Source organism: Ranitomeya imitator, chromosome 10 (genome assembly GCF_032444005.1).
Source record: "Ranitomeya imitator isolate aRanImi1 chromosome 10, aRanImi1.pri, whole genome shotgun sequence".
In the NCBI taxonomy this organism is placed as follows: domain Eukaryota; kingdom Metazoa; phylum Chordata; class Amphibia; order Anura; family Dendrobatidae; genus Ranitomeya; species Ranitomeya imitator.
This window is the reverse complement of record NC_091291.1, coordinates 88834466-88862359: the sequence shown is the minus strand read 5'-3', so window position 1 is coordinate 88862359 and position 27894 is coordinate 88834466. Positions and strand designations below refer to the sequence as shown.

General features: G+C 44.5%; 1 protein-coding gene across 2 annotated transcripts in view; it reads right to left on the bottom strand.

Annotated features, from left to right (window-relative positions):
• The window catches only part of GRIK4 (glutamate ionotropic receptor kainate type subunit 4), a 583539-nt gene that overhangs the window by 138252 nt on the left and 417393 nt on the right, over nucleotides 1–27894 (bottom strand). For both annotated transcript variants that reach the window (XM_069742917.1, XM_069742916.1), the window contains 2 exons: nucleotides 1795–1973; nucleotides 285–338 (listed from right to left, as the gene is read on the bottom strand). In XM_069742917.1, coding sequence (XP_069599018.1) covers nucleotides 285–338; nucleotides 1795–1973 — 233 coding nt within the window. The remainder of the gene's footprint in view (nucleotides 1–284; nucleotides 339–1794; nucleotides 1974–27894) is intronic.

Below are 27894 nucleotides of genomic sequence, written 5' to 3'. Positions count from 1 at the left end.
TCCTTTTTCAAGCTGGTGTTATAAAGTATTCTAATTTACTGAGATAATGACTTTTGGGTTTTCATTGGCTGTAAGCCATAATCATCAACATTAACAGAAATAAACACATGAAATAGATCACTGTTTGTAATGACTCTGTATAATTTATGAGTTTCACTTTTTGTATTGAAGAACTGAAATAAATTAACTTTTTGATGATATTCTAATTTTGTGAGAAGCAGCTGTAGATAAATCTGAGATAGATACTAGATTGATAGATACTAGATGGATAGATCTTATCTCACCAGGTTTGTGAAGATGTACGTATAATAAGCTGATACCATTCCTAACTCCGCAGCCTGCACAACAGTAAAAAAAAAACACAGAAACATTTAATTAGAACTAGCGAGGCTTTTTTTTTAACCACAGACCAATTATTACATTTGTTGAAAACAGATAGAAAGCAGACGAAAGGCATTTTAATGTTCTGCTTTTACAGTAATAAAATGAAGCCGAGAGGTATTAATGAGTGGAATAGCCGATTGGTATTAATGAATGTAAATTACTCATAAGCTGCAGCATTGGCTGCGACTCAATAGTATTATTACTTTTCTATGTAATTAATTAAGTAAATGGTTCATCCACTTAAAATTGTTTTTATTGCATACATGGGAAAAATGACTAGATAGTGGTCGTGTTTAGTAAACTAATCCTGCCAGTGTCTATACTCGGGACAACGGCCATCGTGCAGCAAGAGCTAAGAGCCATCTTCCTTAAGAGCATGGAGTGAATTTTAGTATTTAGCATTTTTTCTCATAATTATCGGTTTATGTCATATGAACCAGTTTTTATCAGTTTTATTTTCCACCAGGTTCTTCCTTATCATATATAGGGATAACCCCTGATTAAGCTAATAAGCCTATTAGTCAGAATTATCCTCGGTCCTATTTGCTTTCAGGCTCATGCACATTTTGAATGGAAAAAAATAAATGGACAAGATCGTGACAGATGGCAGAAAATAAAGGTGCATGGCCAGGGCATTTGTAGATATATAAATGCAAATGCTTAATAATTTATAGCCCAACAACCATATCTGCCATGGACATAGAAGTCAGACCGGTTATTGACACACTTATAAGGCAAAAAGTGTGGAGGGGGGGGAATTCCAATCAATAACTTTAGGTCTTAAAGTAAAAAATGCCTTATTGTGGAAGGTACAGAAGCAGTGGCAGCAGTGGATAGCCACCAGACAATAGACACAAGGGGCACTGGGCAACCATACATGCCATGTTAAGAATAACAAGTAAAACGGGTTACAGATGTATCCAGAAGCGTCTAATCAATAATGTAAGTTCATACAGGGGTGGATAGCAAACAACTGAATGATATTCCGGCTCTCAGTAGAGCCCCACGTGCAGAATGAGCACATTACATATACGCACACATAATAAAATCAATATAAGATCAATATTCAGGATACATCACCCAGAGTGTGCTGGCAAGTGCTGGCAGGTAGAGGGTCCCAGTGCCCGCCCCGACGCGCGTTTCGGAACACCTTCGTCAGGGGGCACAATAAAGCATTTTTTACTTTAAGGTTATTGATTGGAATTCTTTTCCCCCCACATTTTGAATGGAGCTTTAATAGAGATGTGCAGTTTCATATGGAGATATCCAGACGTTTTCTTTGGATTCTGTGAACCCAGCTAAAGATAAGAGTTTTGTAGCAAAAAAAAATGTATTGGATTGAAGCATAAATGAATCAGGTTTCCTGCTATTAATTCAATTTAATAGATGGATGAATTCGCTAAAAAGTACCTTCATCAGAATGGTGTGGGACATTGACGCATTAGCATGAATGATGATAGTGCCAGTCTTGTCATCACGGATTTCCTTTAAAAGGGGCGTTGGATCCCAAGTGTCATCAAGCATCCTGACCGATAGACAGTCCTTGGAAATCAGAAATTGACGAAGGAGTTTTTCAAGATTTAGGAGACCTGAAATGGAAACTCCTGTTATTATCAAGAACAGGTAATGGTTTACAAACTCAGAAAAAAGAGAAAATTTTGGTACAGGAAAAGTCAGCAAAGCAGTGTCTTAGGGTACTTTCACACTAGCGTTTTTTTTAATCCGTCACAATGCGTCATTTTGCAGAAAAAACGCATCCTGCAAAAGTGCTTGCAGGATGCGTTTTTTCCCCATAGACTTGCATTGACGACGCATTTGCGACGGATTGCCACACGTCGCATCCGTCGAGCGACAGATGCGTCGTGCTTTTGCGGACCGTCGGGAGAAAAAAACGCTACATGTAACGTTTTTTCTCCTGACAGACCGCTTTTTCCGACCGCGTATGCGCGGCCGGAACTCCGCCCCCACCTCCCCGCATCTTACAATGGGGCAGCTGATGCGCCGGAAAAATGCATCCGCTGCACCCATTGTGCAACGCAGCAAACGCAAGCGTCGGAATCTCTCCTGTTGTGAATTCTGTGGCCAAGCTCCCTCCTGTGGTCATGAGTGGTACTGTGGCTGGTTCTGTCTATGAGCTTCCTTTGGTGGATGAGAGTGGTACTGCGGCTTCTGAGTTTCCTTCCTCAGGTGATGAGGTTAAGTCGTTAGGTGCTGCTCTATTTAACTCCACCTGGTGCTTTGATCCTGGCCTCCAGTCAATGTTCTAGTATTGGTCTTGCTTCCTCCTAGATCGTTCCTGTGGCCTCTTTATCCTGCATAAGCTAAGTTCTGCTTGTGTTATTTTTTGCTATATTTTCTGTCCAGCTTGCTATATTGGTTTTTCTTGCTTGCTGGAAGCTCTGAGACGCAGAGGGAGCACCTCCGTACCGTTAGTCGGTGCGGAGGGTCTTTTTGCCCCTCTGCGTGGTTGTTTTGTAGGTTTTTGTGTTGACCGCAAAGCTATCTTTCCTATCCTCGGTCTATTCAGTAAGTCGGGCCTCACTTTGCTAAATCTATTTCATCTCTGTGTTTGTATTTCATCTTTACTCACAGTCATTATATGTGGGGGGCTGCCTTTTCCTTTGGGGAATTTCTCTGAGGCAAGGTAGGCTTATTTTTCTATCTTCAGGACTAGTTAGTTTCTCAGGCTGTGCCGAGTTGCATAGGGAGCGTTAGGCGCAATCCACGGCTACCTCTAGTGTGGTGTGTTAGGATTAGGGCTTGCGGTCAGCAGAGTTCCCACGTCTCAGAGCTCGTCTTTTGTTTTTGGTTATTGTCAGGTCAGTTTGTGTGCTCTGTACCTCTATGTCCATTGTGGTTCTGAATTACCGAATCATAACAGTACTGGAGGCCCAAAGTACTAATGCTTCTCAATAGAGGGAAGAGAGAAGTTCTGAGACCATTTTTTTTCTTTGCACTGTGTTCTGTCTCTCTTTTCCCCTTTACATCAGGGTGGTTCAGAACACAGGTGTGGACATGGACATTCAAGGTCTGCTCTCTTTGATGGATAATCTCGCTATAAATGTACAGAATATTCAAGATTTAGTGGTTCAGAATCCTATGTTGGAACCTAAGATTCCTATTCCTGAGTTATTTTCTGGCGATAGAGCAAAGTTTTTGAATTTTAAAAATAATTGTAAACTATTTCTGGCTCTGAAACCCCGCTCCTCTGGTGATCCAGTTCAACAAGTTAAGATCATTATTTCTTTATTACGTGGCGACCCTCAAGACTGGGCATTTTCCCTTGCGCCAGGAGATCCTGCATTATGTAATATTGATGCGTTTTTTCTGGCGCTCGGATTGCTGGACGACGAACCCAATTCAGTGGATCAGGCAGAGAAAAATTTGCTGGCTCTGTGTCAGGGTCAGGATGAGATAGAGATTTATTGTCAGAAGTTTAGAAAGTGGTCCGTGCTCACTCAATGGAATAACTGTGCGCTGGGAGCCATTTTCAGAAAGGGTCTCTCTGAAGACCTTAAAGATGTCATGGTGGGATTTCCTATGCCTGCTGGTCTGAATGAGTCTATGTCTTTGGCCATTCAGATCGGTCGACGCTTGCACGAGCGTAAATCTGTGCACCATTTGGCGGTATTATCTGAGCATGAACCTGAGCCTATGCAGTGCGATAGGACTTTGACCAGAGCTGAAAGGCAAGAACACAGACGTCAGAATGGGCTGTGTTTCTACTGTGGTGATTCCACTCATGCTATCTCTGATTGTCCTAAGCGCACTAAGCGGTACGCTAGGTCTGCCACCATTGGTACGGTACAGTCGAAATTTCTTTTGTCCGTTACTTTGATCTGCTCTTTGTCTTCCTATTCTGTCATGGCATTTGTGGATTCAGGCGCTGCCCTGAATTTGATGGATTTGGAGTATGCTAGGCGCTGTGGGTTTGTCTTGGAGCCCTTGCAGTGTCCTATTCCATTGAGAGGAATTGATGCTACGCCTTTGGCCAAGAATAAGCCTCAGTATTGGACCCAGCTGACCATGTGCATGGCTCCTGCGCACCGGGAGGATATTCGCTTTCTGGTGTTGCATAATCTGCATGATGTGGTCGTGTTGGGGTTGCCATGGCTACAAGTCCATAACCCAGTATTAGATTGGAAATCAATGTCTGTGTCCAGCTGGTTTTGTCAGGGGGTACATGGTGATGTTCCATTTCTGTCTATCTCATCATCCACCCCTTCTGAGGTCCCAGAGTTCTTGTCTGATTACCGGGATGTATTCGATGAGCCCAAGTCCAATGCCCTACCTCCGCATAGGGATTGTGATTGTGCTATCGATTTGATTCCTGGTAGTAAGTTTCCTAAGGGTCGACTGTTTAATTTGTCTGTACCTGAGCACGCCGCTATGCGGAGTTACGTGAAGGAGTCTTTGGAGAAGGGTCATATTTGCCCGTCATCGTCGCCATTGGGAGCGGGTTTCTTTTTTGTGGCCAAGAAGGATGGTTCGCTGAGACCTTGTATTGATTACCGCCTTCTAAATAAAATTACGGTCAAATTTCAGTACCCCTTGCCGCTGCTGTCTGATTTGTTTGCTCGGATTAAGGGGGCTAGTTGGTTCACAAAGATAGATCTTCGTGGTGCGTATAATCTTGTGCGTATCAAACGGGGCAATGAATGGAAAACAGCATTTAATACGCCCGAAGGCCATTTTGAGTACCTGGTTATGCCATTCGGACTTTCTAATGCTCCATCAGTGTTTCAGTCCTTTATGCATGACATCTTCCGAGAGTACCTGGATAAATTCCTGATTGTATACTTGGATGATATTTTGGTCTTCTCGGATGATTGGGAGTCTCATGTGAAGCAGGTCAGAATGGTGTTCCAGGTCCTGCGTGCTAATTCTTTGTTTGTGAAGGGGTCAAAGTGTCTCTTTGGTGTTCAGAAGATTTCATTTTTGGGGTTCATTTTTTCTCCTTCTACTATCGAGATGGACCCTGTAAAAGTTCAGGCCATTTATGATTGGACTCAGCCAACATCTCTGAAGAGTCTACAGAAGTTCCTGGGCTTTGCTAATTTTTATCGTCGCTTCATCGCTAATTTTTCTAGCATTGCTAAACCGTTGACTGATTTAACCAAGAAGGGTGCTGATGTGGTCAATTGGTCTTCTGCTGCTGTGGAGGCTTTTCAGGAGTTGAAGCGACGTTTTTCTTCTGCCCCTGTGTTGTGTCAACCAGATGTTTCGCTTCCGTTCCAGGTCGAGGTTGATGCTTCCGAAATTGGAGCAGGGGCTGTTTTGTCGCAGAGAGGTTCTGATTGCTCGGTGATGAAACCATGCGCCTTCTTTTCCAGGAAATTTTCGCCTGCTGAGCGAAATTATGATGTTGGCAATCAAGAGTTGCTAGCCATGAAGTGGGCATTCAAGGAGTGGCGTCATTGGCTTGAAGGAGCTAAGCATCGCGTGGTGGTCTTGACTGATCACAAAAACTTGACTTATCTCGAGTCTGCCAAACGGTTGAATCCTAGACAGGCTCGTTGGTCGCTGTTTTTCTCCCGTTTTGACTTTGTGGTTTCGTACCTTCCGGGCTCTAAAAATGTGAAGGCGGATGCCCTGTCTAGGAGTTTTGTGCCCGATTCTCCGGGTTTGTCTGAGCCGGTGGGTATTCTCAAAGAGGGGGTAATTTTGTCTGCCATCTCCCCTGATTTGCGGTGGGTGCTGCAAAAATTTCAGACCTGACCATTGCCCAGCGGAGAAACTGTTTGTCCCTGATAGGTGGACGAATAAAGTTATCTCTGAAAATTCATTGTTCGGTGTTGGCTGGTCATCCTGGAATCTTTGGTACCAGAGAGTTGGTGGCTAGATCCTTTTGGTGGCCGTCTCTGTCGCGGGATGTGCGTTCTTTTGTGCAGTCCTGTGGGATTTGTGCTCGGGCTAAGCCCTGCTGTTCTCGTGCCAGTGGGTTGCTTTTGCCCTTGCCGGTCCCGAAGAGGCCTTGGACGCATATCTCTATGGATTTTATTTAGGATCTCCCCGTCTCTCAAAGAATGTCGGTCATTTGGGTGGTTTGTGATCGCTTCTCTAAGATGGTCCATTTGGTGCCCTTGTCTAAATTGCCTTCCTCCTCTGATTTGGTGCCATTGTTTTTTCAGCATGTGGTTCGTTTACATGGCATTCCAGAGAACATCGTTTCTGACAGAGGTTTCCAGTTTGTTTCGAGGTTTTGGCGAGCCTTTTGTGCTAGGATGGGCATTGATTTGTCTTTTTCCTCGGCTTTCCATCCTCAGACAAATGGCCAGACTGAACGAACCAATCAGACCTTGGAAACATATCTGAGATGTTTTGTTTCTGCTGATCAGGATGATTGGGTGTCCTTTTTGCCTTTGGCTGAGTTCGCCCTTAATAATCGGGCCAGCTCGGCTACTTTGGTTTCACCGTTTTTCTGCAATTCTGGGTTCCACCCTCGTTTCTCTTCAGGGCAGGTTGAGTCTTCGGACTGTCCTGGTGTGGATACTGTGGTGGATAGGTTGCAGCAGATTTGGACTCATGTAGTGGACAATCTGACTTTGTCCCAGGAGAAGGCTCAACGTTTCGCTAACCGCAGGCGCTGTGTGGGTCCCCGACTTCGTGTTGGGGATTTGGTTTGGTTTGTCATCTCGTTATATTCCTATGAAGGTTTCCTCTCCTAAATTTAAGCCTCGTTTCATTGGTCCATATAGAATTTCTGAGGTTCTTAATCCTGTGTCTTTTCGTTTGACTCTTCCGGCTTCCTTTTCCATCCATAACGTGTTCCATAGGTCATTGTTGCGGAGAAACGTGGCACCTGTGGTTCCATCTATTGATCCTCCTGCTCCGGTTTTGGTTGACGGGGAATTGGAGTATATTGTGGAGAAGATTTTGGATTCTCGTGTTTTCATAACGTAAACTCCAGTATCTGGTTAAGTGGAAAGGTTATGGTCAGGAAGATAATTCCTGGGTCTTTGCCTCTGATGTCCATGCTGCCGATCTGGTTCGTGCCTTTCATGTGGCTCATCCTGGTCGGCCTGGGGGCTCTGGTGAGGGTTCGGTGACCCCTCATCAAGGGGGGGGGTACTGTTGTGAATTCTGTGGCCAAGCTCCCTCCTGTGGTCATGAGTGGTACTGCGGCTGGTTCTGTCTATGAGCTTCCTTTGGTGGATGAGAGTGGTACTGTGGCTTCTGAGTTTCCTTCCTCAGGTGATGAGGTTAAGTCGTTAGGTGCTGCTCTATTTAACTCCACCTGGTGCTTTGATCCTGGCATCCAGTCAATGTTCTAGTATTGGTCTTGCTTCCTCCTGGATCATTCCTGTGGCCTCTTTATCCTGCATAAGCTAAGTTCTGCTTGTGTTATTTTTTGCTATATTTTCTGTCCAGCTTGCTATATTGGTTTTTCTTGCTTGCTGGAAGCTCTGAGACGCAGAGGGAGCACCTCCGTACCGTTAGTCGGTGCGGAGGGTCTTTTTGCCCCTCTGCGTGGTTGTTTTGTAGGTTTTTGTGTTGACCGCAAAGCTATCTTTCCTATCCTCGGTCTATTCAGTAAGTCAGGCCTCACTTTGCTAAATCTATTTCATCTCTGTGTTTGTATTTCATCTTTACTCACAGTCATTATATGTGGGGGGCTGCCTTTTCCTTTGGGGAATTTCTCTGAGGCAAGGTAGGCTTATTTTTCTATCTTCAGGACTAGTTAGTTTCTCAGGCTGTGCCGAGTTGCATAGGGAGCGTTAGGCGCAATCCACGGCTACCTCTAGTGTGGTGTGTTAGGATTAGGGATTGCGGTCAGCAGAGTTCCCACGTCTCAGAGCTCGTCTTTTGTTTTTGGTTATTGTCAGGTCACTTTGTGTGCTCTTTACCTCTATGTCCATTGTGGTTCTGAATTACCGTATCATAACACTCTCCCCGACGCATTGCGACGGGGAGATTCCGACGCTAGTGTGAAAGGAGCCTTAGTCTCTGGCATGGGAAAAATAAAGCACCATCAACAATAAAACTTCTCATGGAATATCATCCTTCTCTGACGTCATTTCCTGCTCTGGAATTATTGGCTGAAGATTCATCTCACTGACTTCCTTCTCTGTCCGCCCCAGCATACACTCTACACACTTTATAGCTAATAATGAAAGCTCGTTTCTCCATTTTTATTGCTTCCCACTGCAAACAAGTAGAGAGAATCACCTAAAAGGGAGTTGGGGGCTTTCCGCATCGGTAGTTTTATGTATATGCAGGTGGTGGAAAGAGCAGAAAGTCCAAGAAGCTCAGCTTGGGCATTTGATGGAGTGGAGTGAAGGAATGCTAAAAACCAAGCCAACTTTTCTACTTAGGAATATTTTCAGTGATCTGCCATTTAATAATAGCCTTCAGTATTGGGTCATTCATAGAAATTATGGGCCCCCATGCAAAAAGTACAAATTAGACCACCCCAAAAATATATATATCGTATATTCAACAGAGCAGGAAGGGTCACAGCGCATAGATGCTGTCACAGAAGGGCTTACCTCTCAATTTTTCAAAAAACAGGGAAAGGGACATTAATTGCGGCTTGTACAAAGAAATAATACCCACACTAAAGTTCCTTAGTGTACTCATCCATTAGGAGTCCCCCCAAATTACTTTCCTACATACGTTGTGATATCCCGGCAGTGAATTCCTCCATACAATTTACCCCTATTCTACCATCACATGCACAGGAGAACTGTGGGGGCATCATAATAACACACAGTGCCCCTATGCACATTATAAACCCCTTCGTTCCCCCATAGTATGATGCCCCTACATTGACCCTCACACACTACAACGTTCTTACAGTTCCCCAGTGTTCCACCAACAAAGTATTATGCCACTACAGTGCCCCTATGCACATTATGAGACCCTCTGTTCCCCTATAGTATGATGCCCCATGTTAACTCTCACACAGTACAACGTTCTTACAGTTCCTCCACACACACAGCATGATACCCCCAACAGTGCCCACAGCACAGAATGATGCCCCTTCAGTTCCCACAATACATGCGGTGTGCTGCTCCTCCACTATAACCAACAAATTATGTTGCCCTTACACTGCTCCCCCACACAGTACAATGTTCCCACAGTTCCCCTAAAACAATATGATGCTCCCATTGCATTCACCACAGTGTGATGCCCCCATATATTATGACAAAACGCTGTATAATCCACAAGTACTGATTAATAAAGTAAACAAAAAAAAAAACTACTCAACTCCATATGCGCTGCTCTAGTTTATGTTGTGTGAAAACCGAGGCCGCACAGCAGGTGCCTACTGTGCTGTGACTCAGATGTACAGGCTGAATAATGGAGCATAGAGCTGATGGCTCCCTGTTCCACCATTGTATTTAACCGTATCTACATGGTCAGAATGCAGAGCAGACATCTTTATAATTGAGATGGTGGAGGGAGGCCCTTTCCCCAACTCACGGGCCTAGTTGCGGCTGTGCTGCCTGCTGCTATTATTGGTATGTGCTGCTCAGTAGGTATTATCATTCTCATATTTTGCCAGGGAACCTTGGCAGCAGCATGCCTCATTCATAAATATGTTTAATCATGAGTAGATATGAGCAAATCATTGACAATCGCATTGCATTCCATTAAAGTGATTTTCACCTAAAGTTGGTACACAGCTACATGTTTACAGTCTCAAATGGACACAGCTCGATGGTCACAGTCTTGGATAAACAGCTGGGTGGAACCACCTCAGCTAACTTTGGCACAATGTGCCTTTTTTGTTGCACCATTCATGGTGGGATGCGCTACACAGAATGCAATGGAGAGGTAAGCAGGATAGTGCTGGAAGCGTCCACAACTGCTAGGCTTGGGAGTCTCCATAGCTCCATGCTATAGGTTGTCGGTGCACTGTTTATCTATCACTGTCATTGTCCACAAATATTTTTTTTTAATCCACACATCTTAAACCTAGACCTTATTCACACAGGTGACCTCACACGCACCCTAAAAAATGCAGAAATTCCCACCATCACCATTCTCTGCATCATATGACCCTTTCACATGACCTAACCTTCCCAAAAGCCCATACATTTTGGACTTTACCCTCACAAGACAAAATATAAAGGCCTATATCTTTGGAACCCTATGTGTGCTAAAAAACTAAAAGCTAGCAACAATCACCCCACCCCTCCCCCCCAAAAAAAACACCAAAAAAACAAAAAAACAAAACTGAAACAGAATACTCAGGGGAGCAGCAGGAATTAAAAAACAAAACAAAACCTGGACACTTGATTGGGTGACACGTCCTAATCAACTTTAAAGGGAATTTGTCATCAGGATTTACCGCTACAAGGTAGCAGGACCTCGTTTTCTGTCTCCTTCTGCGTTCCTTAATGATGCTTGCATTAGCCCTAAACACCAAATGTAAGTATTTAAAAACAAAGTTTAATTGTTCCCGCTGTCCCTGCCGGAGGTCTCCTTGTTCTTGAGGACCAAACCAAGGATGGCTCATTTTAAATTGCTTTGGATCCCTGTCATCAATGTTTCCTACCAGCACTAATGACTATAGTATCGAACTAACATTATCTGTATTTTTCGTAGGAGATTTTTACTGTATAGTAAAGAGCAAAATTTTAAAGAAATGACAAATTTCAGATTATATGTCACTTTTCCCACATTAAATTCCAGAAATATGACTTTTACCAAATGAATCCCTAAAGCATCATAATTTAAAGTACAGCTTAACCTTTGATTCACAGTGGCTTTATAGTCAGCAAATGTGAAATCTAATGGCTTTGTTATAAATCTTCATTACCCTTTTGGCTGGCTTGACTTACCTTTTAGCGTATTTTTATTCTCTATAGATTATATATATAAACCACAGAGTTTACAGTCTGGAATCATCAACAAGTAGGATCGCTGCTACGGGCAGATCGTATTCTGTTGTGTCTCTTTTATTAGAATTATGGCTAATGTGATTACCCACTACGGCTCGGACTGTTACCAAATTACAGTTTCATGTTTATCGTCTTTTATTAATACATTGCTACTTAAACTGCCAATGACAATGGGTTTTTGGCTTTATGATATTAACGCTTATTAGTTTACAAACGAATAAATGAAAGCAAAATTCCATATTCCACCCCGAACATATTCAAAAAGCTTTTATATAAAGTTGTTATCCAGCACTGTTGTATATGTTCTGACCCAGAGGATAGAAATAAACACCTGTGAGTAGTGAAATCCCTGAAAAATGAAGGCTACAATACAAGAACCATCATCCGTGACAAGTAGAGCCCATGAGGAAGGCCCATTAGTGTATAATAAAAAAGAAACTGTCTCCTGTGTATACCCCTAAAAACCATTTATACTACAGCACTAGAAGAAATCCACAAGCTCATTTACCCTTTTCTGTATAGGATATCTATATTATAACCAGAGAGGTGTCCTTCTGTCTGAAGCCTCCGGCGCATGCCGCACAATGGCGTCATTATCTCCAGGACGTTGGTTGGAGCAGCTTCAATGGTGGAGGAGAGAGAGAGGATGAGCAGAGAAAGAGAGAGGAGGTGAGGAAAGAGAGGGGGTGAGCAGAGAAAGAGAGAGGAGGTGAGGAGAGAGAGAGGGGGTGAGGAGAGAGAGGGGGTGAGCAGAGAGAGAGGGGATGAGGAAAGAGAGAGAGGGGGTGAGCAGAGAAAGAGAGAGGAGGTGAGGAGAGAGAGAGAGGGGGTGAGGAGAGAGAGAGAGGGGGTGAGCAGAGAAAGAGAGAGGAGGTGAGGAGAGAGAGAGAGAGGATGACGAGAGAGAGAAGGTGAGCAGAGAGTGAGGAGAGAGAGAGGGTGATGAAAGAGAGAGAGCAAGCAAGCAGAGAGAGGGGAGATAAGAGAAAGAGAGAGGAGATGAGGAGAGAGAGGGGGCGAGCAGAGAAAGAGAGAGGAGGTGAGGAGAGAGAGGGGGTGAGGAGAGAGAGAGGGCAAGGAGAGAGAGGGGAGAGAAGAGAAAGAGAGAGATGAGGAGAGAGAGGGGGCGAGCAGAGAAAGAGAGAGGAGGTGAGGAGAGAGAGGGGGTGAGGAGAGAGAGAGGGCAAGGAGAGAGAGGGGAGAGAAGAGAAAGAGAGAGAAGATGAGGAGAGAGAGGGGGCGAGCAGAGAAAGAGAGAGGAGGTGAGGAGAGAGAGGGGGTGAGGAGAGAGAGAGGGTGAGCAGAGAGAGTGAGGAGAGAGAGAGGGTGATGAGAGAGAGAGGGAGAGAAGAGAAAGAGAGAGGATGTGAGGAGAGAGGGGGTGAGGAGAGAGATACGGGTAAGGAGAAAGGAAAGAGAGGGTAAGGAGAGAGAGGGTGAGCAGAGAGTAAGGAGAGAGCGAGGGTGATGAGAGAGAGAGGGCAAAGAGAGAGAGGGGATAGAACAGAAAGAGAGAAGAGGTGAGGAGAGAGAGGGGGTGAGAAGAGAGGAAAGAGAGGGTGATGAGAGAGAGAGAGGGTGATGAGAGAGAAAGGGTGAGGAAAGAGAGAGGGGGTGAGAAGAGAAAGGGAGAGGGAGTGAGGAGAGAGAAAGAGGGTGAGGAGAAAAGGAGAGAGGGGGTGAGAAGAGAAAGAGAGAGGGGGTGAGGAGAGAGGGGGTGAGGAGACAGAAGAGAGAGCATGAGGAAAGAAGGAGAGAGAGAGAGTGGGTGAGGAGAGAAAGGGAGAGGGGGTGAGGAGAGAGAAAGAGGGTGAGGAGAAAAGGAGAGGGGGAGAAGAGAAAGAGAGAGGGGGTGAGGAGAGAGAGGGGGTGAGGAGAGAGATAGGGGTAAGGAGAAAGGAAAGAGAGGGTGAGGAGAGAGAGAGGGTGAGCAGAGAGTGAGCAGAGAGCGAGGGTGATGAGAGAGAGAGGGCAAAGAGAGAGAGGGGATAGAACAGAGAGAAGAGGTGAGGAGAGAGAGGGGGTGAGGAGAGAGGAAAGAGAGGGTGATGAGAGAGAGAGGGTGATGAGAGAGAAAGGGTGAGGAGAGAGAGGGGATGAGAAGAGAAAGGGAGAGGGGGTGAGGAGAGAGAAAGAGGGTGAGGAGAAAAGGAGAGAAGGGGTGAGAAGAGAAAGAGAGAGGGGGTGAGGAGAGAGGGGGTGAGGAGACAGAAGAGTGAGCGTGAGGAAAGAAGGAGAGAGAGAGTGGGTGAGGAGAGAAAGGGAGAGGGGGTGAGGAGAGAGAAAGAGGGTGAGGAGAAAAGGAGAGAGGGGGGAGAAGAGAAAGAGAGAGGGGGTGAGAAGAGAGGGGGTGAGCAGACAGAAGAGAGAGTGTGGGGAAAGAAGGAGAGAGAGAGTGGGTGAGGAGATGAAAAGTGAGGAGAGAGACAAAAAATGACCAATAAAAATGTTCACCACCTGAGCGTAGAACGGGTTCAATAGCTAGTATCTATTTATGTATAGATACACACATATACCACTGCTGTGACTGGCAGTCACATTCTAGCAGCAATCCCTTAGTACCCAAGCTACTTATGTAATAATGAAAAAATGCCAATAGTGATCAGCACTGATTGTACTGTGTAACGGGTTTTATCCCAGAGGATGATAATAAGATAAATCTTCCAAGAGCCGCACATTTTTTGCCTTAAGACACAAATTAATGAGCAGGAAACTTCTTTTTAAGATGCGTTCAGACGCTTTTCATCATACATATTCATAGACACCACACCTAGACCCCTACGGTGCTACTGAACAGTACCTATATAATACCCTATGGTGATAGAAATTAAGTTGTTGACACCTGCAGGCAATCTAGTTGTTGTGATTGTAAGACCAAAAATGTCCTCTAAGGGTATGTGCGTACTTTAAGTATTTGCTTGCAGGAATTTCTCATCTCTTGGCAGCAAAAACAAGTGTTTCCAGTGTGTTTTTGCCACAGTTTTGTATGCATTTTTGCATGCATTTTTGTACAGCAATGAATGCTTTTTTGAGCTAAATAAAGATATTTTCATCTTTCTATGTAGGAGCGTTAACAGAATGAACCAACATAGGCTGTAACCGAACAGCAACTGCCGGAAATCAGCGTGCACAGCGATACCTGTTAATTTTTGCAAAAAATGAAAAAACTAATTGCGTGGGCTTCCGTGTACTTTTCATAACCAGCCGAGGGACAGCCAATGGCTTAGGGTTGATGTTAATATTTTTTATTTGCCATGCAGCTATAGGATTACTAATGGATAGGTGTTTTATAGATGCCTCTCCATTACTAAGCCGTGGGCTTGATGTCAACTGACATTACAAAGGTGACATTGACCACACAAATATGAATCCCACTTGCCACCGTTACAGGGTAAGTAGGAAGAGCGGGGCAAAGAGCCAGAATTGGTACATCTAATAGATGTGTGTTTTCTGGGCAGATGCATGCTGCTATTTTTAGGCTGGGGGCCTATATCAATGGCCCTTTACCAGCCTAAGAATACCAGCCCCCAACTGTCAGCTTTAGCAAGGCTGGTGGTCAAATTATTATTTTTTATTATTTATTTAAATAATTTAAAGAACAGCGTGGGGACCCCTCTATTCTTGATAACCAACCTTGCTGAAGATGACAGCTGCAGCCCCCAGCTGTGAGTATTGCCTGGCTTGTTATCAAAAATAGGGGGAACCCACACCGGGTTTTTCATTCCTTTATTTAGTTATAGTGCAGGCAGAGGCTGAGGAATACCCCCATCATCCGCTCCTGCTGTCACTGTTATTAGCGGCAGCAGGTGTAGGTTGATGGGAGTAATAGTCCCAAAAGCCCCCATCTGCTGTCATTGTTCTGACTTGAATATAACTCTCATCATTCTCTTCTGCACGCGCCGATCCCTGGCAGAGCAGGGGAGAATGATGAGAGCTGTCTTCAGCACCTAGTGGCGGGGAACAGCGCTTACTGTAGCGCTTCTTCCCCGGCGCCGATGCGTGTCACATAGATGACATCCATGTGTGTCCTTCATGTGCACATATGGGGGGCATTTTGCGGCCCGTGCTGAAGGTAAAAAAAAGGACATGTCTACGTGTGGGGCACACGGACACACTGTCCGTGGAAACACACTGACTTGTCCACAGACCCATTCATTTGCATTCTGTATCCTGTTGTGTTTTAATATGTGATTCTTCAGATTTTGTGTTAGTCTTTGCCTGATGAAGAGACCTGAGTAGTCTCTAAAGCTTGCAATTTGTTACCATCTTTTAAGTTAGCCATTAAAATGTATCAACCACTGAGGACTCTCAAATCTTAACATTTTCCTTTCCTAGGGACATTCTTTCCTAGGGACATTTTTCCTTAGGGACATTTCTTTTAAAGGAGAATATAATGCTGTACGAAACTGAGCAGAACGTCCGTGGCTTCCGTAAAATGGCACCACAGGGACTCTACATACAGACTCTATGCATGGTTCTCTCTTGTGCATAAGACCTTAGCAATAAGCCAGCCCCATATGTTCAGAGCGGTTTCCTGATCCAAAAAGAAATCTGGAATTGAACTCTGCCAAGCTTTTTTTTAACCTTCAGTGACCCCACTCTCATTCTCTGTGTATGAAACTGCCAACCCACACACTGCTTTTAAAGCCTGTCAATTACTGTCTAAGTGCTGAATTAGATAAATGCTCTCTTCCTCCCCAACAGTTAACTGCTGCAGAGGAGTAAATAAGTGCATGATGGACACACAATATATTTATCAAAGAATAAACCCTAAATTTATGTCCTAATTTTATCGCTACCCAAAATCTTATGTTTCTGTGTCAAACTATTATCTGCATATTTGGCCATTTTTTAAGGGTTTATTTCAATGTAGTTATGCTTCTATAAAATTTATACACGAAATAATAAAGCCCTATGTTTATTTTTTATGGTTAAGGTAGTGGAAGTTAACTATGTAATCTTCTCCACACAAGCAGCGGCATATAAAGGTGCAGCCATCATGTGGTCAATATACCGGGAGACCCACCCCTGCGGTCCTGCTGCATCAACGTCAAAACTGTATCGAGTTCTTTGTACATGTAAGTTCAGTTATATAGAACTTATTCTATAGAACTTTTTAATAGACTTATTCAAGTTTGTGACTGTAAACTTGATGATGAAATGCAGCTCAATCATTGTCATGTGAAGCCAACTTATAGGAACACTCCAGGTAAAAAAATACATGTTATGCCTAATGCTGAGCCTAAAAGGAAGCTTTTTCTCTAAAGTGTTTTCTTATTACCACATAGAAACCGAAGAATGATGGCAGAAGAAGAGCCCGCTGATTGATATAATCAGTCCTTTATAATATTTTAATTATTATTTTTTTTAATCTCCGATTAGATATATTTTTTTATCTAAGGTAGGTAGTAATTCACTTAGTGTTGATTTTCCAAACACATCTGGTGGGTATTTATTCCAAGAGTCTCAAGTTACAACCAAAGTTATCCAACCCCATTGTCAAATTAGTTTTATTAGCTATTAGGGTAGATGGGATTCCCAAGCCATCCTCATGGTATAACAGGCCATAGTACACCCCTGGGCAAGACTATACCCGAGGTAAAAGCAGCCTAGGCTTTATTATACAGAACAAAGCACAAAGAGAAAAAGACAAGACCAAAAAACGGTATGCACACCCAGAGAATACAAAAAATATATAAACTTTAATGACACCTCAAAAAACAACAAACACAAGATGAAACCATTTAAAATCGGCCTAAATATAGGACCAATAAGCCCCACCCTTATACAATGGTACAAGATATGGCATAATAAGATATAATACCAATAATAATATAGATGACTATATATAGCGGCATATAGCGTCCCTTAGTACATGATGTATAATACAGCAAAAAAGCTGACAGATATATAGCTCAAAAGTCTAATTGACCCAATGGCACAGCTGAAAACCAGGTAATGGTACACAGTGTATTTCAAATATAATTAAATACAAACGTTTTTTCATAGAAATGTGCCCATATAAATGATACCATAGCTAATGTTAGTCATGTGCGCACATAATTGATATCAAACCAATATGAGTCATAAGGCACCCATGATAATACATGGACCAGCTATAAATGTACCCCTATAAGGTCAGTCAGAGAAACAACTGATACTACCAGAAAAATAAAGAAGGCAGCATCAGAGCTGGCGGCTCAGGTCAATGACGCATGATCAATAGAACGCAAGATCAAGTAAGGGGTGAGGCAAAAGCCCCACGCGTATCGCTGCTGGACGCAGCTTCGTCAGGGGAAGTAGAGTGTCAGTCGTTTGGAGAGGTATATATATACATAGGTAGTTATGGAGTAAATACACACCGGTGTGCAGAGCCGGGTAGGAACGCCAGTCGCAGCCGCCGCATGGAGTAAGACAGGAAGTGGCTATAGCCGGAAGTGTATGTCGTTGTCATGGTGCCAATGCACATGCGCAACGACTACACAAGGGAGAGCGGACCGCGCACGCGCCACTGAAAGCACCAGTATAAGGCGCAGAACCAAGTATGCCGCACACAGGAGAGAATGAGAACAACCATAGTGCGGCTTGCGTAGAGAAAAGAACGAAACAAATTAAACAAATGCATAGCTAAATAAAAAAGACAATTGTGTGTTGGGGCGGAGAAGTCCCAGCTAGAGTAATAAAGAATCTTATTCAAACGTAAGGTATGGGAGTACTATGCTAGATAGATCATGAAAAATAACAAAATATATGACTACAAGAGTCATGATCATAAGTGGTATGATATTGTATATAAACCAAAAATAGCGCCAATTAATAAAAATGAAACAACAGAAGTAAGACATGATGAGAAACTTGGTCAAAAGAGGAGCCCATATGTGGGAGAGCTATAGATGGAATAGTATTGTAATACATTCACAATATGTAAGATTGAATGGTGACAGACATACCTGCACCAAGACATAGAGTCCCAGACACCAAGTAAGGACCATATAATAAAGAACCGGACAATGTGGTAAAAAGACATGCCCAGTGCATATGAATGATGAACATGCCAGTAACCGCATCCGAGGGCAAAAAACCTTAATAAGCACCTAATGTGATGGTGTCCCTATCTGGTAAAATATATATATATATACCAATAGTAATAGGCACTAAAGAAAGGACAAAAGTACGATTGAAAAACCGCAAGCGACATAAGTCGTATAAAAGTGGACATATGTCAAAAACAGACCTAGAGCCTAATCGGGCAAATAGATAATTAACTGCTAGGTCCAGGCTCAATCATTTTTATAGAAAAAAAAAAAAAAATACATAATGACTACAAAAATATATAGATGTTCACCAGAGAAATGGTCCTTACTTGGTGTCTGGGACTCTATGTCTTGGTGCAGGTATGTCTGTCACCATTCAATCTTACATATTGTGAATGTATTACAATACTATTCCATCTATAGCTCTCCCACATATGGGCTCCTCTTTTGACCAAGTTTCTCATCATGTCTTACTTCTGTTGTTTCATTTTTATTAATTGGCGCTATTTTTGGTTTATATACAATATCATACCACTTATGATCATGACTCTTGTAGTCATATATTTTGTTATTTTTCATGATCTATCTGGCATAGTACTCCCATACCTTACGTTTGAATAAGATTCTTTATTACTCTAGCTGGGACTTCTCCGCCCCAACACACAATTGTCTTTTTTATTTAGCTATGCATTTGTTTAATTTGTTTCGTTCTTTTCTCTACGCAAGCCGCACTATGGTTGTTCTCATTCTCTCCTGTGTGCGGCATACTTGGTTCTGCGCCTTATACTGGTGCTTTCAGTGGCGCGTGCGCGGTCCGCTCTCCCTTGTGTAGTCGTTGCGCATGTGCATTGGCACCATGATAACGACATACACTTCCGGCTATAGCCACTTCCTGTCTTACTCCATGCGGCGGCTGCGACTGGCGTTCCTACCCGGCTCTGCACACCGGTGTGTATTTACTCCATAACTACCTATGTATATATATACCTCTCCAAACGACTGACACTCTACTTCCCCTGACGAAGCTGCATCCAGCAGCGATACGCGTGGGGCTTTTGCCTCACCCCTTACTTGATCTTGCGTTCTATTGATCATGCGTCATTGACCTGAGCCGCCAGCTCTGATGCTGCCTTCTTTATTTTTCTGGTAGTATCAGTTGTTTCTCTGACTGACCTTATAGGGGTACATTTATAGCTGGTCCATGTATTATCATGGGTGCCTTATGACTCATATTGGTTTGATATCAATTATGTGCGCACATGACTAACATTAGCTATGGTATCATTTATATGGGCACATTTCTATGAAAAAACGTTTGTATTTAATTATATTTGAAATACACTGTGTACCATTACCTGGTTTTCAGCTGTGCCATTGGGTCAATTAGACTTTTGAGCTATATATCTGTCAGCTTTTTTGCTGTATTATACATCATGTACTAAGGGACGCTATATGCCGCTATATATAGTCATCTATATTATTATTGGTATTATATCTTATTATGCCATATCTTGTACCATTGTATAAGGGTGGGGCTTATTGGTCCTATATTTAGGCCGATTTTAAATGGTTTTATCTTGTGTTTGTTGTTTTTTGAGGTGTCATTAAAGTTTATATATTTTTTGTATTCTCTGGGTGTGCATACCGTTGTTTGGTCTTGTCTTTTTCTCTTTGTGCTTTGTTCAGACTACTTTACAGACCAGGTTTTGCACCCTATCTCTATTGGTGCAGGGGTGCACCCCTTATATCCATATTTACAAGCGTTGAGTGATATACACAAGAATTACTGAATTTTTCTCTGTCCCCCATGACGGCACCACGGAGAGAGGGGATCCCCCCCACCAAGGACAGGAAGCCTACAGATAAAAAGGCGGTACCTCTCTCCCGCATCAGTTTGGTTTCCTGTCCTTGATGGGAGATGTACAGAAGCCTACCTCGTTCGTCGTGGGATTCCGTTGCCAATCAGTCCGATCCAGACAGCGGGGGTCCCCCTGCCTCGGCTGGTGGGGTGACCCAAGGCACCACCGTTGGGGTTAGTAGGCCTCCAGGGTGTGCGAGGAGAGGCGGTAAGGAGGGATCGCAGGCACCTCTCCAGGTAAGGAAACTCCCCAGCAGCAGCATCACCGGCATGGGGGTCCCTCTGTGGGAAGGAGGCAGTATATAGGCTGCCTCCCCAAGTGTAAGTCTGCATGGCTGGGGGTCCCAGGGGTTCCGGGAACCAGTATACACACGTGGCGATGCGTGGCACCATCTTGGGGGTGGTGCCACGGTGATGGCATTCTCGGCGAGTCTGCGCATGCGCGAGATTTGGACGCGATTTGGCGCAATGCATGACTGGGATCCAGTCATTGCGCATGCATGAGCGTCAATATCGCGCGGGCGCAAGGCAGGGCTGGGTAATCCAGTCTCTGCTACTTAAAGGGGGCAGCCCTCAGGTCGAATGCTTCTGATGGAGCTCGACCAGCATTCCCCCAGCATCATGAGCGACCTGGACCCACAGGGATCACCCCTATCCAGAACCCTACCACCGCCGCCGTCGCAGCAGCAGCAGCAGAAACGACGGCCACAAAAAGGACAAGCCTCACATCACAAGGAGGTTACGGCAAAGGACGCTCTGGATCGCAGCACAGTAAAGGCGCCATTGCAGCATCCGGCAGAAGGGATAATCCAGCGGCAGATACAGATCATCCCCAACCGAAATTAATGGGTCCATCAGGTGGTGAGTGATCTTCATGAAAGGTAGTGGTTAATGAGGCCCTATATTTGTTTTTTTTTTATTTTTCTTAGGGGAAGAAAAGCTCAGAGAAAACTAAACACAAAATGTGTGCCCTTTGTAGAGAGGATCTTCCCTCTACTTGGGAAAAAAGACTTTGCAGCTCATGTGTACAGCAGACAGTGTGTGAAGGGCTTCCCGGGTTCGCAGCAGACCTCAAAACCTTGATAAAAAAACAGGTGGAAGACACCTTTAGATCTCTACAGGAGGGGAAAAAGCGAAAAAAGACCAGACACAGATCCCAAACACCTGAGACCAGTGTCACGGGTAGCGAAGATGGGGACTCTGACACCTCCAACTCTTCCTCAACGTCATCTTCATCTTCCATTGGGGGTCATAGCTGTTTTCCTCTAGAAGAGACTGATAGCCTCGTTAAGGTAGTTAGGAACACCATGGGGCTAACTGACCCTCACCCAATAAAATCAGTACAGGACATTATGTTTGGGGCTCTCGAACAAAAAAAGAGGGGGCCTTTCTGCTTAATGAGATAATCCAGGTCTTGATTAAAAAGGAGTGGAAAAAGCCCATAAGAAAGGCCCTGCTTACACCAAAGAGAAAATACCCTTTTGACGACCAGTCTTGCTCCTTTTGGGAAAAAGCTCCCAAACTGAACATTGCCATTGCAAAGGCATATAAAAAATATGCCCTTCCGCTCGAGGACATGGGAGTCCTGAATGATCCCATGGACAAAAAAGTGGACGCATTCCTAAAAAGCTCATGGGAGGCAGCTGAGGGAGGTCTAAAACCGGCGGTGGCCGCCGCCTGCACGTCCCGTTCCACAAAGACCATCAGAAATTCCTCAGGTTAGCAGTCCATATCAGGGGGGTGATAAGACATTTCCAATTCGCAGCCCTCCCCTTTGGACTAGCCATAGCACCTCGAGTTTTCACCAAACTGGTAGCAGAGGTAATGGCACACCTGATCGTGCCATATCTCGACGATTTCCTACTAATCGGCAACTCTTCTCAGCATTGCGAAAGCCAGTTAAAAAAGATCATGCACTCCTTAGAAAACCTAAGCTGGCTGGTGAACTTAACGAAGTCCAAATTAGTACCGTGTCAAGTTCTGGAATATCTGGGCATCACATTGGACTCTATCAGAAAGGAATGCCGTCTTCCCTCAGAAAAAATACAAAGGATGGTGGGACTAGTATCCAGAATGAGGGATATCCCCTCCATATCCCTACGTCAAGCTATGTCCCTCCTGGTGTCCATGACTGCTTGCATTCCTGCAGTCCAATGGGCTCAACTTCATTCGAGAGATCTTCAATGGCAAATTTTGTCAAAAGAAGTTTCTCTAGAAGGAAATTTAGAAGGTCGATTCAGTTTATCTCCAAATACAATTCTTTTGCTAGGTTGGTGGATGTCGCAGAACAATCTGTCCCGAGGTGTCCCTTGGGTAACCCCGGTCTCAAAAGTAGTGACTACAGATGCAAGCCCCAGTGGGTGGGGGGCCCATCTGAATGATCTTATAGCCCAGGGGGTCTGGTCAGACAACCTGAAGGGTGTATCTTCCAACATGAAAGAACTACTTGCAGTCAAGTTTGCACTCTTAGAGTTCCTAAATCCCCTTCACTCTCATCATGTCAGAATTATGTCAGACAACAGAGTAGTGGTAGGGTACCTAAATCACCAGGGAGTACCCGTTCCCAGTCTCTAATGGAAGTGACAAAATCAATCTTCCAGATAGCCGAGGGCAACCTACGGTCCTTGTCAGGCCTTCACATAAAGGGGTGGACAATTACAGGGCAGACTTTGAGTCGATCTCATCTGAAACAGGGGGAATGGGAATTGAACCAGGCAGTGCTCAATCAAATCTCGGAAAGATGGGGAGTACCAGACATAGACCTCTTTGCGAACAATCTGAACAAGAAGGTAGACACCTTTTGCTCCATAACACGATTGGAGAACCCCGTAGCATGAGACGAATTCCTGATTCCTTGGTACCACCAGCTGGCATATGCCTTTTCCCCAATCACTCTAATACCAGCATTTCTGAGGAAAATATGGGAAGACAGAGCTCGTGTAGTCTTGATAACTCCATTCTGGCCGAAGAGGGCATGGTTTTCCTGGATGAGAAGGATGTCTATCTCTGACCCCTGGGTATTTCCCGGACCTTCCAAATCTCTTCTCCCAAGGACCAGTACAACATCCGCAGGTTGCAAGTTAACACTTGACAGCCTGGAATTTGAAAGGGAGTTGTTAGAGAATAGAGGTTTTCCACCGGGGCTGCTGTCTACCCTGCTGCAAAGTAGGAAACTAATTACAACTAAACAGTACGGGAAAAAATGGAAAAAATTCCTGTCGTCATCAGGTGCCAAGCTAGGTGAAAAAGTTTCTTTAAAAGCCATACTAGAGTTCCTGCAAAAGGGGTCAGTGATAGGTCTGGCACAAGTACCCTAAAGTCCATATAGCAGATTTGGGGGCACTATTCAATTGCGATCTGGTGAGGAATCGTTGGGTTTCCAGGTTCATTAGAGCAGCAGGAAGGTCAAGACCTCTACCCTCATGGAGCACCCCTCAGTGGGATTTAAATCTAGTCCTTACGGCCCTGACTAAACCTCCCTTTGAACCCCTGGCAGATGTCTCATTAAAAATTCTATCTCTTAAAACATCCCTATTGGTCGTCTGTTGTGAATTCTGTGGCCAAGCTCCCTCCTGTGGTCGAGAGTGGTACTTCAGCTGGTTCTGTCTATGAGCTTCCTTTGGTGGATGAGAGTGGTACTGCGGCTTCTGAGTTTCCTTCCTCAGGTAATGAGGTTAAGTCGTTAGGTGCTGCTCTATTTAACTCCACCTGGTGCTTTGATCCTGGCCTCCAGTCAATGTTCTAGTATTGGTCTTGCTTCCTCCTGGATCGTTCCTGTGGCCTGTCTATCCTGCATAAGCTAAGTTTTGCTTGTGTTATTTTTGTTTGCTATTTTTTCTGTCCAGCTTGCTATATTGGTTTTTCTTGCTTGCTGGAAGCTCTGAGACGCAGAGGGAGCACCTCCGTACCGTTAGTCGGTGCGGAGTGTCTTTTTGCCCCTCTGCGTGGTTGTTTGTAGGTTTTTGTGTTGACCGCAAAGCTATCTTTCCTATCCTCGGTCTATTCAGTAAGTCGGGCCTCACTTTGCTAAATCTATTTCATTTCTGTGTTTGTATTTTCATCTTACTCACAGTCATTATATGTGGGGGGCTGCCTTTTCCTTTGGGGAATTTCTCTGAGGCAAGGTAGGCTTATTTTTCTATCTTCAGGGCTAATTAGTTTCTCAGGCTGTGCTGATTTGCATAGGGAGCGTTAGGCGCAATCCACGGCTACCTCTAGTGTGGTGTGTTAGGATTAGGGATTGCGGTCAGCAGAGTTCCCACGTCTCAGAGCTCGTCCTTTGTTTTTGGTAATTGTCAGGTCACTGTCTGTGCTCTGAACTTCAATGTCCATTGTGGTTCTGAATTACCTGTTCATAACAGTACTGGAGGCCCAAAGTACTAATGCTTCTCAATAGAGGGAAAAGAGAAGTTCTGAGACCATTTTTTTTTCTTTGCACTGTGTTCTGTCTTTCTTTTCCCCTTTACATCAGGGTGGTTCAGAACACATGTGTGGACATGGACATTCAAGGTCTGTTCTCTTTGATGGATAATCTCGCTATAATTGTACAGAATATTCAAGATTTAGTGGTTCAGAATCCTATGTTAGAACCTAAAATTCCTATTCCTGAGTTATTTTCTGGAGATAGAGTTAAGTTTTTGAATTTTAAAAATAATTGTAAACTATTTCTGGCTTTGAAACCCCGCTCCTCTGGTGATCCAGTTCAACAAGTTAAGATCATTATTTCTTTATTACGTGGCGACCCTCAAGACTGGGCATTTTCCCTTGCGCCAGGAGATCCTGCATTATGTAATATTGATGCGTTTTTTTTTTTCTGGCGCTCGGATTGCTGTACGACGAACCTAATTCAGTGGATCAGGCAGAGAAAAATTTGCTGGCTCTGTGTCAGGGTCAGGATGAGATAGAGATTTATTGTCAGAAGTTTAGAAAGTGGTCCGTGCTCACTCAATGGAATGAATGTGCGCTGGCAGCTATTTTCAGAAAGGGTCTCTCTGAAGCCCTTAAGGATGTCATGCTGGGATTTCCTATGCCTGCTGGTCTGAATGAGTCTATATCTTTGGCCATTCAGATCGGTCGACGCTTGCGCGAGCGTAAATCTGTGCACCATTTGGCGGTATTATCTGAGCATGAACCTGAGCCTATGCAGTGCGATAGGACTTTGACCAGAGCTGAAAGGCGAGAACACAGACGTCGGAATGGGCTGTGTTTCTACTGTGGTGATTCCACTCATGCTATCTCCGATTGTCCTAAGCGCACTAAGCGGTTCGCTAGGTCTGCCACCATTGGTACGGTACAGTCGAAATTTCTTTTGTCCGTTACTTTGATCTGCTCTTTGTCTTCCTATTCTGTCATGGCATTTGTGGATTCAGGCGCTGCCCTGAATTTGTTGGACTTGGAGTTTGCTAGGCGCTGTGGGTTTGTCTTGGAGCCCTTGCAGTGTCCTATTCCATTGAGAGGAATTGATGCTACGCCTTTGGCCAAGAATAAGCCTCAGTATTGGACCCAGCTGACAATGTGCATGGCTCCTGCGCACCAGGAGGATATTCGCTTTCTGGTGTTGCATAATCTGCATGATGTGGTCGTGTTGGGGTCGCCATGGCTACAAGTCCATAACCCAGTATTAGATTGGAAATCAATGTCTGTGTCCAGCTGGGGTTGTCAGGGGGTACATGGTGATGTCCCATTTCTGTCTATCTCATCATCCATCCCTTCTGAGGTCCCAGAGTTCTTGTCTGATTACCGGGATGTATTCGATGAGCCCAAGTCCAATGTTCTACCTCCGCATAGGGATTGTGATTGTGCTATCGATTTGATTCCTGGTAGTAAGTTTCCTAAGGGTCGACTGTTTAATTTATCTGTACCTGAGCACGCCGCTATGCGGAGTTACGTGAAGGAGTCTTTGGAGAAGGGTCATATTCGCCCGTCATCGTCGCCATTGGGAGCGGGGTTCTTTTTTGTGGCCAAGAAGGATGGTTCGCTGAGACCTTGTATTGATTACCGCCTTCTAAATAAAATTATGGTCAAATTTCAGTACCCCTTGCCGCTGCTGTCTGATTTGTTTGCTCGGATTAAGGGGGCTAGTTGGTTCACCAAGATAGATCTTCGTGGTGCGTATAATCTTGTGCGTATTAAACGGGGCGATGAATGGAAAACAGCATTTAATACGCCCGAAGGCCATTTTGAGTACCTGGTTATGCCATTCGGACTTTCTAATGCTCCATCAGTGTTTCAGTCCTTTATGCATGACATCTTCCGAGAGTACCTGGATAAATTCCTGATTGTATACTTGGATGATATTTTGTTCTTCTCGGATGATTGGGAGTCTCATATGAAGCAGGTCAGAATGGTGTTCCAGGTCCTGCGTGCTAATTCTTTGTTTGTGAAGGGGTCAAAGTGTCTCTTTGGTGTTCAGAAGATTTCATTTTTGGGGTTCATTTTTTCTCCCTCTACTATCGAGATGGACACTGTTAAAGTTCAGGCCATTTATGATTGGACTCAGCCAACATCTCTGAAGAGTCTGCAGAAGTTCCTGGGCTTTGCTAATTTTTATCGTCGTTTCATCGTTAATTTTTCTAGCATTGCTAAACCATTGACTGATTTAACCAAGAAGGGTGCTGATGTGGTCAATTGGTCTTCTGCTGCTGTGGAAGCTTTTCAGGAGTTGAAGCGTCGTTTTTCTTCTGCCCGTGTGTTGTGCCAACCAGATGTTTCGCTTCCGTTCCAGGTCGAGATTGATGCTTCCGAAATTGGAGCAGGGGCTGTTTTGTCGCAGAGAAGTTCTGATTGCTCGGTGATGAAACCATGCGCCTTATTTTCCAGGAAATTTTCGCCTGCTGAACGAAATTATGATGTTGGCAATCGAGAGTTGCTAGCCATGAAGTGGGCATGCGAGGAGTGGCGTCATTGGCTTGAAGGAGCTAAGCATCGTGTGGTGGTCTTGACTGATCACAAAAACTTGACTTATCTCGAGTCTGCCAAACGGTTGAATCCTAGACAGGCTCGTTGGTCGCTGTTTTTCTCCCGTTTTGACTTTGTGGTTTCGTACCTTCCGGGCTCTAAAAATGTGAAGGCGGATGCCCTGTCTAGGAGTTTTGTGCCCGATTCTCTGGGTTTGCCTGAGCCGGCGGGTATTCTCAAAGAGGGGGTAATTTTGTCTGCCATCTCCCCTGATTTGCGGCGGGTGCTGCAAAAATTTCAGGCTAATAGACATGACCGTTGCCCAGCGGAGAAACTGTTTGTCCCTGATAGGTGGACGAATAAAGTTATCTCTGAGGTTCATTGTTCGGTGTTGGCTGGTCATCCTGGAATCTTTGGTACCAGAGATTTGGTGGCTAGATCCTTTTGGTGGCCGTCTCTGTCGCGGGATGTGCGTTCTTTTGTGCAGTCCTGTGGGATTTGTGCTCGGGCTAAGCCCTGCTGTTCTCGTGCCAGTGGGTTGCTTTTGCCCTTGCCGGTCCCGAAGAGGCCTTGGACACATATCTCTATGGATTTTATTTCGGATCTCCCCGTCTCTCAAAGAATGTCGGTCATTTGGGTGGTTTGTGATCGCTTCTCTAAGATGGTCCATTTGGTGCCCTTGTCTAAATTGCCTTCCTCCTCTGATTTGGTGCCGTTGTTTTTCCAGCATGTGGTTCGTTTACATGGCATTCCAGAGAATATCGTTTCTGACTGAGGTTCACAGTTTGTTTCGAGGTTTTGGCGAGCCTTTTGTGCTAGGATGGGCATTGATTTGTCTTTTTCCTCGGCTTTCCATCCTCAGACAAATGGC